This window comes from Oryctolagus cuniculus, chromosome 5 (genome assembly GCF_964237555.1).
Source record: "Oryctolagus cuniculus chromosome 5, mOryCun1.1, whole genome shotgun sequence".
Taxonomy (NCBI): Eukaryota; Metazoa; Chordata; class Mammalia; order Lagomorpha; family Leporidae; genus Oryctolagus; species Oryctolagus cuniculus.
The window spans coordinates 2,208,843-2,221,025 of record NC_091436.1 but is presented as its reverse complement, the minus strand read 5'-3'; the positions used below and the strand labels follow the sequence as shown (position 1 = coordinate 2,221,025).

The 12,183-nt window shown below is 60.3% G+C and overlaps 1 protein-coding gene across 2 annotated transcripts in view; it reads right to left on the bottom strand.

Annotated features, from left to right (window-relative positions):
• RPS6KA2 (ribosomal protein S6 kinase A2) overlaps positions 1 to 12,183 on the bottom strand; it is a 299,653-nt gene that overhangs the window by 225,917 nt on the left and 61,553 nt on the right. The window contains exons 1-2 of one of the 2 annotated variants that reach the window (XM_070073284.1): positions 5,668 to 5,841; positions 5,525 to 5,575 (exon numbers count right to left, since the gene is read on the bottom strand). In XM_070073284.1, coding sequence (XP_069929385.1) covers positions 5,525 to 5,575; positions 5,668 to 5,826 — 210 coding nt within the window. In that variant the 5' untranslated portion in view covers positions 5,827 to 5,841. Of the gene's footprint in view, positions 1 to 5,524; positions 5,576 to 5,667; positions 5,842 to 12,183 lie in introns of those variants that run through there. The other variant, XM_070073285.1, reaches the window with a different exon arrangement.

Below are 12,183 nucleotides of genomic sequence, written 5' to 3'. Positions count from 1 at the left end.
GCCACCCTGGTCTGGACACTTCCTGCAGTGCTTCCTGCACCCACTGTGCCCACCCTCCCTGGGTGCTCACACGCTCCCCCCGACAAGCAGGCCCACGCCCCACCTGTGTCTCCTCGGAGTCTCCTGCAGCACGGGCTGCCCCAGCCGGGGGGCGGCTTGGCCATCCCACATGAACTGTCACCTTCGTGGCAAAATTTCCAAATCAGACTGAAGCATCGGAGGGTGTCCCCCGTGCCCTAGGCTTCACCCACGTGTCACTGTCCCCTGTCCCCTCCGCATTGTCCACTCCATCAGAAAGCAAAATGCACCTGTGACTGCCGTGTCACTGCTTCAGGATCCGAGGGGGGAGGGAGAAATGATTGACGAGCAAGCGAGGGAAACAGGACGGTCTCCTCGGGGTCAGGCGCAGGGCTGGCTGGCGGAGCAGAGGAGACCAACGGGGTTCACGGTGAAGAGAGGGGAGACCGACGGGGTTCACGGTGAAGAGAGGGGAGACCGACGGGGTTCACGGTGAAGAGAGGGGAGACCGACGGGGTTCACGGTGAAGAGAGAGGAGACCGACGGGGTTCACGGTGAAGAGAGAGGAGACCGACGGGGTTCACGGTGAAGAGAGAGGAGACCGACGGGGTTCACGGTGAAGAGAGAGGAGACCGACGGGGTTCACGGTGAAGAGAGGGGAGACCGACGGGGTTCAGACGGCGGAGCACAGGAGAAACTTGCCCACGTCCAGGGACGGATTCCACCCAAAGCTAGCCTGCCCCTCCAATGGCGGCTGCAGCCGTCACAAGCCCCCCCCCCATGATGCCTCTCAAGTCCAGGGTTACTGGGCGTCCACCCAGGCCTGTCAGCAGCCCTGCAGCTCTGAGCTGCTTTTCAGAGTTGGGCCTGAATCATTCACTATATTATTTGTTTAGAAGGAATGTGACGAGAGCATAACTTTCCACAAATTAATAATTAAAAACAACACCAAAACACACCCCTCCCCTGCTGTCAGACCACAGCCGATAAGCCTGCGTCAGACCCTCCCCTGATGTCACCATGGCCAGGGGACCTGCATCAACCCTCCCTGACGTCACCACGGTGGGGGGGCCTGCATCAACCCTCCCTGACGTCACCATGGCCAGGGGGCCTGCATCAACCTTCCCCTGATGTCACCATGGCCAGGGGGCCTGCATCGACCCTCCCTGACGTCACCATGGCCAGGCGGCCTGCATCAACCCTCCCCTGACGTCACCATGGCCAGGGGGCCTGCATCAACCCTCCCTGACGTCACCATGGCCAGGGGGCCTGCATCGACCCTCCCTGACGTCACCATGGCCAGGCGGCCTGCATCAACCCTCCCTGACGTCACCATGGCCAGGGGGCCTGCATCAACCTTCCCCTGATGTCACCATGGCCAGGGGGCCTGCATCAACCCTCCCCTGACGTCACCATGGCCGGGGGCCTGCATCGACCCTCCCCTGACGTCACCATGGTGGGGGGGCCTGCATCAACCCTCCCTGACGTCACCATGGCCAGGGGGCCTGCATCGACCCTCCCTGACGTCACCATGGCCAGGGGGCCTGCATCAACCTTCCCCTGATGTCACCATGGCCAGGGGGCCTGCATCAACCCTCCCTGACGTCACCATGGCCAGGGGCCTGCATCAACCCTCCCTGACGTCACCATGGCCAGGGGGCCTGCATCGACCCTCCCTGACGTCACCATGGCCAGGGGGCCTGCATCGACCCTCCCTGACGTCACCATGGCCAGGGGGCCTGCATCGACCCTCCCTGATGTCACCATGGCCAGGGGGCCTGCATCAACCTTCCCCTGACGTCACCATGGCCAGGGGGCCTGCATCGACCCTCCCTGACGTCACCATGGCCAGGGGGCCTGCATCAACCTTCCCCTGATGTCACCATGGCCAGGGGGCCTGCATCAACCCTCCCTGACGTCACCATGGCCAGGGGCCTGCATCAACCCTCCCTGACGTCACCATGGCCAGGGGGCCTGCATCAACCTTCCCCTGATGTCACCATGGCCAGGGGGCCTGCATCGACCCTCCCTGACGTCACCATGGCCAGGGGGCCTGCATTGACCCTCCCTGACGTCACCATGGTGGGGGGGCCTGCATCAACCCTCCCTGATGTCACCATGGCCAGGGGGCCTGCATCAACCCTCCCTGACGTCACCATGGCCAGGGGGCCTGCATCAACCCTCCCTGACGTCACCATGGCCAGGGGGCCTGCATCGACCCTCCCTGACGTCACCATGGCCAGGGGGCCTGCATCAACCCTCCCTGACGTCACCATGGCCAGGGGGCCTGCATCAACCCTCCCTGACGTCACCATGGCCAGGGGGCCTGCATCAACCTTCCCCTGATGTCACCATGGCCAGGGGGCCTGCATCGACCCTCCCTGACGTCACCATGGCCAGGGGGCCTGCATAGACCCTCCCCTGACGTCACCATGGTGGGGGGCCTGCGTCACGCATGGGTCAGGCACATCACAGGTCTCCCGACATGCTCTAGCCATGCAGTGATCTCTCTCTTCTTACTGCAGACTGTGTAGTCTGCCTTTTTCTCTGTAAGATCACACCCTTGGCCTCCATTTATGAACTGCGATCATCGAGAGTGGCCACACTGCTCTGCTTCAATTAGCAGGAGATGGGGGCATTTTCTTTGCTGGAGTCCCACCGAGTCAACAGCCCAGTGGACTGTGGAGCTGCACCGAGTGGGGCAGGTGTGTGCCAGCCACAGGAGAAGGGTCAGACAGCCTCCAGAGGGCAGGGACTTCTCCAGGTGCACTGCCCTCTGAGCTGGGGGAGGCCGGGCGTGCGGACAAATCATCCTCCCCTTGGATTTATAACCTGTTCGTTTCATTTTCAAAATGTCTTTCTATAAAACCAGCTAGTGATAGAAAAAGAGGAAGTGAGATTAGCTGTTAAGCTGGAGGCTACGTGTAGCTTTCATGAAGTAAAACACATGAAAGACACGAGTCGCTGGGTTCACCCCGTCACATCTTTCACGGTAGCTGTGGGGACTCAGCCTTGGGTTCCCCCAAAGCTGAGCGGCACCTGCTGGCTCCTGTGGCCAGGAGATGCTGAAATCGCCCCACGCGGTGAAACAATGTATCCCACATCAACTGTGATGGAGTCTTACTGAGGATACACACTGTGGGGGAGGGGAGGGAGGCAGAGATGCCGCGTGATGTTGCCGTAGTAACCAGACTGTGCCCGGGGCCCTCACCTGCACGCTCGGCTCCTGTCTGCTGGACTCCAGGTGAGCCGGCTGCGGGCTCCCAGCGGGGAGAGGCGGTCATGCTGCCCTGGGTCACTCCGGGCGGTCATGCTGCCCTGGGTCACTCCGGGCCATGACCCGGATTGGGTGGGAAGTAGCAGAGGCTCTCTGGGCCAAGCCCACGGCCCTTGGAGGAGGTTGCGGCTCTGAAGGCGCGCCAGTGCCCGCCCATCCCTCCTCGCCCGCAGGCCCCTTCCTGTCCCTTGCCCTCGTCCACTCTACTGCTAGGCATACAGCAGCTCAGCCCGTGCTGGACTCCTCCTCGGCCAGGCCGAGGGTCACCCCTGGAGACTACACGTCCATACATCAGGTAGCATTAACCCTACAGTGTGGACACACTTTTTACGTCTAGTAAGAAAATCCAATGACACACAAAACGGCATCAGGAATCTCGTATCCAACCCAATTCTTCGTGTCAGACTGGATGTAAATACGCCAGACTCAGACAGCAGGGCCTCGAGGGGCAAATCGCGGAACAGTTGCTAAGTGGTTTGGGCGCTGAGTGCCATCGGCTGGATGACCCAGCTGAATTCCAGGACACAGCCCTGCGGGACCTGGCTGCCTGGAGCACCTGGGGCTCCGCCTCTCCCCGCAGGTGCCTGCGGGGCCACACGGGCAGGACTCAAAGAGTGTGTGTGCGTCTGTCCATTGTGTGTGCAGATCCCGCCTCCCCTGGCCGTGCGTCGATCACCACCCTGACAGGGCGCCCTGGGAGGCCTCCTCCTCCTCCTTTTAGCTTCAGGGAATCTGCCAGAAACTCGGGAGTGGTTTTGCTTGATGTGAACCACAGGGCAGCTCCGTGCAGCCACAGGGGTCCACGTGAGCCTAGCCACGCCCGACATCCTAAGGCCTGTTTGGTGCCAACACGGGATGATGCATTTTCCCTTCCGTTCCCGCCGCGAAGATCTCGCCTGGCACCACAAGGCCTGCGGCGTCACTGCTGCTGGTGGCGGCGGCGGCGGGGGGGGGGGGGGGGCAAGCACTGACCACAGGCAAGAAAGTGCTGTCCACACCGACGCAGCCTCAGTGAAACCCACACAACAGGAGGCGCCGTCACCACCTGCTGTGAGGGCTGGAAACTGCACCCACCAAGCCCAGACCCCCGAGCAGACCCCACCCAGGGCCAGCCCCGGCCCCCGCCCGGCCCCCACGCCCACGCCCATGCCTTGTCCAGCTAAGTGGGCACTTTTGCCCCTAAAACCAGTGAGGGCAAGGGCACGCAATACTCGAAGCTTACAGGGACGTAACACACGAACCTGTGTGTGTGTGTGTGTGCGTGTATGTTTGTGTGTATGTGTGTCCGTGTGTATGTTGTGTGTGTATATGTGTGTGTATGTGTGTCCATGTGTGTATGTTGTGTGTGTCTGTATGTGTATGTTGTGTGTGTATTTGTGTGTCTGTGTGTATGTGTGTGTATGTGCGTCTGCATGTCTGTGTGTATGTGTATGTGTGTCTGCGTGTGTATCTGTGTGTATGTTGTGTGTGTCTCTGTGTGTATGTTGCGTGTATGTGTGCATGTGTGTCTGTGTGTCTATGTCTATGTGTCTGCATGTCTGTGTGTATGTGTATGTGTGTCTGCGTGTGTATCTATGTGTATGCTGTGTGTGTCTGTGTGTCTGTGTGTGCATGTGTGTGTATGTGTGTCCGCATGTCTGTGCGTATGTGTGTCTGTATGTGTATGTTGTGTGTATGTGTGTGTGTGTCTGTGTATGTGTGTATGTCTGTGTGTGAATGTGTGTATGTGTGTGTATGTGTGTCTGCATGTCTGTGTGTATGCTGTATGTGTGTCTGCGTGTGTATCTGTGTGTATGCTGTGTGTGTGTCTGTGTGTGTATGTGTGTCCGCATGTCTGTGTGCATGTGTATGTGTGTCTGTGTGTGTCTGTTTGTGTGTATCTGTATGTGTATGTTGTGTGTGTGTGTGTGTGTCTGTGTGTGTGTGTGTGTGTATGTGGTGTCTCCCTGGGTCACACAGCTTCAGCATCAAACAACAATCCTGCCATGAACCCACTCGGCACACGAGGCCGACCCCTACTGTGCAAAGCCGGGATGGCACAACCCTGGCGAGTGCCCACTGCTCCGTTCACTTGCTTTCCAGGGCCACAATTCTGAAAGCACACCACAGCTTGCTTCGCTGGGCTTCGGACCGAATAAAACCAGACGGCAAGGGAAAACCGACCTCCCATCGGGCGTCCTTCTAAAACTGCACGGCCTGGAGGAAAGCCAACCGCAGCACGCCTCTTACCTGTACCGACGCTGCTGACGGCGCCTCGGCCACGGTCACCTCCCCCTTGCCCTGGAAAAGCAGAACGTGGGAGAGAAACCGTTTAGTCGCGGGCGGGCTTACAGGGAGCCACGGCTGCCGAGGACCCCCCGGCGGACACCCACCCTGCCCGTGAGCTTTTTGTGTCTAAACATCAAGCGCCACATGGTTGTGCGCGGAGGGCGGCTGCCGCGTTCGCCAAGCCCGTCGGGGAAGCCGAGAGGGGAACTTGTCCTCCTGTGCAACTTGTAACACCGAGCCGGAGGAAGTGATGCCATGCCCATCGTCAGCCTCAAAACTCAACGGACACAGGAGGCCCTGCTGGCGCTGCCATGGCCGGCCCAGAACTGACGCCAGTGGCCGCCGCCGGGGGCTGGCAGCGCGGCGGCGTCTTCCGGGGACGGTGCTCCGTCCGGCTGCTGTCAGCCGTGAACCTAACAGGAATCTGCAATTGCTCACACAGGCCTTGTGCAACTCCAGCATGGTTCGTCGTGGCGCCAGAGACACAGCCAGCCGGGGCCCCTGCCCGCCTCCCCACTCCTTGTGGCTGGGGCAGCCGGGAGACCACCTGGGCTTCACTGAGTGGCGGTTCCAGGACCCCTGGGGGAGACACCCTGGCTGTCCTACCCCTGCCCCTGCACACAACTGCACGCCTGCGTTTCCTTCTTTCACCCATGGGCTTTTTAGATTATTATTATTGTTGTTGTTGTTATTTTACCAGCCGCATCTCTCTCCTGTCCTTTCTTCCTTGGCTTCTATTTGCTAAAACACAAATGAGCGATGGCGCAAGAGTCCCTCCCCCTCACTTCCTTCCTCTCCACTTTAGACCAGCACTGAGGAGAAAGTCAATTAAAGCGAGTCAGGAGCGACTCTAGGGTTAGATGATTCGCCCACCGTTTTGCCAGCGTGCCGCCCCCTCGGGCCTCTGCGCCTCTCCCCGCCTGGCCGGCCCCCTCCTCTATGTCTCCCCTTCCCCTTCACAGGGCTCCTGAGCCAAGCCCGGGCAGTCAGGGACAAGGGAGCGCCCAACTCCGAGGACCTGGGTCCTTCCTGTCTTCTCCAGCCCAGGGGATTAGCAGAGAGGACTCCCCCAGGGCCCTCTCCCGCTGGGAGCTTCTGGGCAGAGGTGGGGGGAGGAGGAGGCGGCAGGGAAGGGAGCAGCCCCGTTGCTATTGAACTCAGCCAGCAGGACTGTGCCGCCCCCATGGCGGCCCCGGCTGCGGCTGTGACGACACAGAACACGGAGCTGACAACGCCCCCCTGTGTACACTATGAGGTAGACACCTGTCAGGAGCAGGTGCGTCTGCCGGAAGTAAGTGCGAACGGCCACACAAAGGTCCCTGGGTCCTGTCAGTCTGACGCAAGGCATCAGGAATGTTGGCCCGTGGCCGATGGCCGTTCGGGAGTACGAGTGTGCACTGGGTCTGTTACAGGTCAGAAAGCGAGTCCAGGGACACAGGAGACACAGGAGACACTGGTGACCTCCGGGCACTAGGCTTTCCAGGCAGGATGGCCAAGCTGGACTTGACCCTGGGGGCCTCTGAGCGCCCGGGGGATCCGGCTCTGGCTCCCTGGGCCGTGTCCTGGGAGGCAGTGTCTCGCAGACTGCACATTCCGACAGTCGCAGGCAGGGGCTGGCAGTCCAGGGTGACGGCGGCTGGCAGTCCCGGGTGACGGTGGCAGGTGGGTTTGGAAGAGCCAGAGCTTTGCAGGGCTGTCCAGCGCTGCTCACTCCCACCTCCCACAGGGCTGGGACAGAGGCCCTGCCCTGCAGCCAGGCTTGAGCAAGGCCTGGGGCCATCAGCCTCAACTTCCTCTTCTGCAACCGAGGGTGTGGTTGCCCCAGGCACAGGCCACAGTAGCCATGACACCTGGCGGGGGCAGGACCTCTGGCCCTCCTCTGGGGTCTGTGGGGCTCCTAGTGGAGCCTGGCTGGATCCCAAGTCCACCTCAGTACAGCTCTGCCCCAGCTCCCGGGCGTAAAGGCGGACGCAGACGGGACCCAGCAGACGGCACCACGAAGCTTCACGACTCTCCAAATGATCAAGTTAAAATGTGCACGGAGATGTGGGGCAGGGGGTGGGGCCACTCCCCCCCAACCCCTGCTCCTCCTCGGCCTCTGCAGCCCAGGCTGACTGACCGCGCCCGCGCCTGTGCCCTGAGTCCGAGCCGGTCCCTTGGTGATCTGCGCCCGCGCCACCAGATGTCAGCAGAGGACCGGGAGGACGGCGTGGCTGAGGACAGGGGGCGGTTTCCCCAGGCGCCGCAGGAGCCGCATTTGCCGGCTGCAGGGACTGCCTCTGTCTGGTGCTGGCTGGATCCCGGGAGCCCCGACACTGCGGACACCGAGGGCGGAGCCCACGCGGGGCATTGGCCTCGGTCCGCAGAGCCGGCCAGCGAGGAGGAGGCCGTGAGCGCTGTGTCCTCCTGATGGAGCCGAGGCCAGAGCATGGCAGAACCCAAACCCAGAACCCTTTCGGAAGCCCCAGGGTCGGCGTTGTGCTCAGCGACGTGGGCGTCGCCTGTTGAACCCTGGCTGCTCCACAGCGGATCCAGCTCCCTGCTAATGTGCTTGACCAGGCAGGGGAGGTGACGCCAGCGCTTGGGCCCTGCCCTGGGAGACCCGGATGGAGCTCCAGGCTCCCGGCTTCAGCCTGGCCCCGCCTGCTCATTGCAGCAACCATTTTGGGGAGTGAACCAGCAAACCAATGGACCATCTGTCCGACGCTGTCACTCTGCCTTTCAAATAAATGGTTTTTAAGAGGCGCACAGGGAGAGGCTCATGGGCCCATGACCAGGAAAATCCAGCACCCTGTGGGAACTTGCCCCCGCCAGGCTCCCGAGCTGACCCTCCCTACCCCAGGAAACCTGTCCCCGGCCCAGGCCCAGGCCCAGGTCTGGAGGCAGAGCTGAGCCTGGGTCTCCTCGCTGGGAGGCCGCAGAGTGGGGCCCTGCCTTTCCCCACAGCCGGTGCAGCGACTCCTCGCTCCATAACACTCACTCGCGTGCACGCTGAGCCCGTGCCCCGCGCCTCCCTCGTGGCCTCTGTCCTGGGCACTCAGAGCCGCCACACCCTGTCTCGGGTCTTACCGCCTCGGGAGGATGGGGTACTCGGTGTCGCAGCATCAGCTGAGACCGCCCCTCTCCTCAGACGAAGGAGCCTGTTCTAGACTAAAACGCAGCCAAGGTGCCAGGCCATGCAGCCGGCGTGCTGCGTGCTGGGCCCCACGGAGGACAGTTCACCCAACGACGGGGCTGTCCTGAGGGCTGGAGCAGGCCCCGTGGACAGCTGGAGACCAGCCCATGAAACCCAGGCTCAAGGAACACAACGCCGAGAACTCTTATCTCTGCTGGAAACTCGGACGCGTGGTCAGAAGCCAGCCGGACCTGGGTGGCACCCCGTTGCAGTCTGGCTTGGCCTGGACTCCAGTCTGCCTGGCCTCCAAGGGGCCTGCCCGGGCTGGGGCCCAGGTCCTGCTCTACCTCTCACTCCCCCTGGCCAGGTCTGTGACAAAATGGCCTGGAAGAGAACATGCAGAGGACACTCATCTCCAGCGAGACAGAGGCCGGCGGTGCAAGCTCGCTCTCACCCTGCTCCCGTGTGGAGGTGACGCACACAACCAAGTCCTGAGTCGTAGCAGAGGAGGCGGCGGCCCCGGAGGGGCTGAGAGCAAGAGAACGAGGGTCCCCCCTGCGCTGGGGGCGGGCCTCTGTGACCTGGGGTTTAGGCTTTTTGAATCTTGACATCGAGGTGAGTTGCACACAACATACAATTAACCGTCTTGTAGCAAACCAGCAGGCGGCACGAAGTCCATTCGCGATGCTGTGTCACGGTCCGGGTCCAGACCACTCGTCGCCCACCCCCACCCGGCCGCCCCCACGCCCCCCCCGGCAACCAGCAGGTGTTTCTGTGCCTGTGGATGAACCTGTTCTAGGTGCTCCACGCACATGGAGCCGCACGACAGAGGTGCTGTCGAGACCGGCTTCCTGACACCGTGTGTTCAAGGCCCAGCCCCGACGTAGCGTGCACCAGTGGCTCATTGCTGTCACAGCTGCACAACCGTCCATAATTGTTGAGGCCCAGGCCCTGTGCACAGTCACGCACTGGCGGCTGTTGTGAACAGCGCTGCCATGAACGTGGGCGTCCATGCATTCCTTGGAGACCTGTTTCAGCAGTCGGGTGCAGTCCTGGGAGTGGGGCTGCTTCGCACCTGCTTCTCCACCACTCACAGCTCCTCCATGGAGAAACGACTCCAGGAGGCCTCTGCCCAGCTCTGGATGGGGCGGACTGTCTTGTTGCTAGGCTTAGGGTTTAGCTCCCATGGAGACAGAGGGAGAGGGAGGGGGCCATCATCACCCTCCCACCACTGCAGGAAGAAACCCGCACGTGCCGAAGACCAACATGTCGGCAAACCAGGCTGCAGAGTTTTAACAGGACACGAAGAAGACTTTTTGTAACTTCTGCTACTGAAAGGACTTTTCAAACAAATCATGAAGCCACACATCGTTTAAAAAAATCAATGATTTGACTATATTTAAATAAAAGAAATTGTAAGTCAAAACATTCCATAAAATCAAACTCAGCCGCAGACAACATAGAAGAGAGCCGATCTTTCAATTGTGTTCTTCCACAGACTTTTTAAGTAACTTTGTTCTTGTAACCCATGGAACTGAAAAAACAGGACCAGAGCTGTGTCTGGGTTAATTCAGGCCTGAGATCCATTGTGCACCCCCACACAGGCAAATTCTCTGCCTGTGCACACAGGGCGCCCTCTGTGCGTCGGCTCCAGCAGGAGCTGGGAGGTTTTGAGGAAGGGGGGACCGGCGGGCTGCCACACAGGGGGCACGGATGCCCTGAGAAGCCCAAAGCCCGCCACTCTGGACGCAACGTGCCCATGGCCATCGAGTTCCCTTTCAAGTGGCTGGACCCGGGAGACAAGGTGAGTGCGTGTCCACGCTGTTTGCCATCGCTCCTGCTTAAAAGTGGAAGTCATCGGACTCCTGGGGAGGAGCGTGGAAAGGAACCAGCGCCCTCCACCGTGAGATACACCGAGCACTCAAGACAGAAGAACGAGAGTTACATGACCAGCAGGAGTAAATCTCAAAACCTCACCCCCCACTCCCTCCCCGCATTTTCAAAACTCCCAAAATGAAACATGGATTACGAAGCCATCTAGGGAAAGTTAAATATATATCCATAGGCTGGTGCTGCGGCTCACTTGGCTAATCCTCCGTCTGCGGTGCCGGCACCCCGGGTTCTAGTTCTGGTCGGGGTGCCAGATTCTGTCCCTGTTGCTCCTCTTCCAGTCCAGCTCTGCTGTGGCCCGGGAGTGCAGTGGAGGATGGCCCAAGTGCTTGGGCCCTGCACCCGCATGGGAGACCAGGAGGAAGCACCTGGCTCCTGGCTTTGGATCGGCACGGCGCCAGTTGTGACGGCCATTTAGGGGATTAACCAACAGAAGGAAGACCTTTCTCTCTGTCTCTCTCTCTCTGTCTAACTCTGCCTGTCAAAAAAAAAAAAAAATATATATATATATCCATAACTCCTAGAGCCAGGCTGCTGGTGGCTGAACACCCCCCACCTCCCAGGGAATCCACCCGCGGAAGACCCCGCCGCCACCCCTGAGCAAGGCGGCTGCGGTGCAGATGGGTCTATGAGGGGCAGGAGGGATGGGCCGGCCCTTCCTGTGCCTTAGCCGGTGACCCCGGCCTCCAGGACAACACAGCACACATCTGTGGCTCTGCCGCCCAGCTCGGGGCTCCCTGTGAAATGTCAGTGACCGGAGGGTTCCCGCGTGGGCAGCCAGATGAACTAGAGAATCAGGTGGAAATGTCCACTGGGCGTCTGGACAACAGGAGGCTTGGGCTTGAAACATGAGCCGATCCCAGACGTGGAAGCCTCCTGGTGTTGTTTCTCGGGCACTGGATAAGGGACCTCACTTGCAGGCATAAACGTGTCTACTCTTCTTAAACGGAGACCAGGCCAAAGGCGGGTCCACAGGCTGCTTGTGGCTCCACCTGGTTGGATCGCACCGGTGGGGCTGGGCCTTTCCCTGTGACCTCCACACCCTTGCCTAGCAGCCCACACCGCCCTGCCGTCAGAGGACACAGGGGCAACACAGCCGCCAGCCCAGCCAAGGCACGCGTGGCCACTCCGTGCTCCGGCTGCTGCCACAGACAACGCATCAGTTACGCCGAATCCCACAGCTCGTGAAGCTCGGCTCCCAGCCCCCAGGACTAGAAATCTCTCCAGAGAAACAGCGCAGCTGGACTGTAGAGAGGAGCTCACTGCAGGGGGACAGGAAGTGGCTGCCCCCTCCTCTCTGCCGACTCACGAGAGCCACAGCGTTAGAACCGTCGGTCCACCTACGCAGGTCTGCCTGAGGGTACGTAAGACCAACCCTTCTCCCAAAGAAACTAGAACCCACGTTTCATTCTTAATTCTTCATAAATTGATCACTTGGGAAACCATTCCAGATACATTCTTTATTTTTAAGATTTATTTATTTGAGAGGTAGAATAACAGAGAGAGAGAGAGAGAGAGAGAGAGAGAGAGAGAGAGAGGTCTTCCATTCACTAGTTCCCCCCGAATGGCCACAACAGCTGGAGCTGTGCTGATCCGAAGCCAGGAGCCAGGAGCT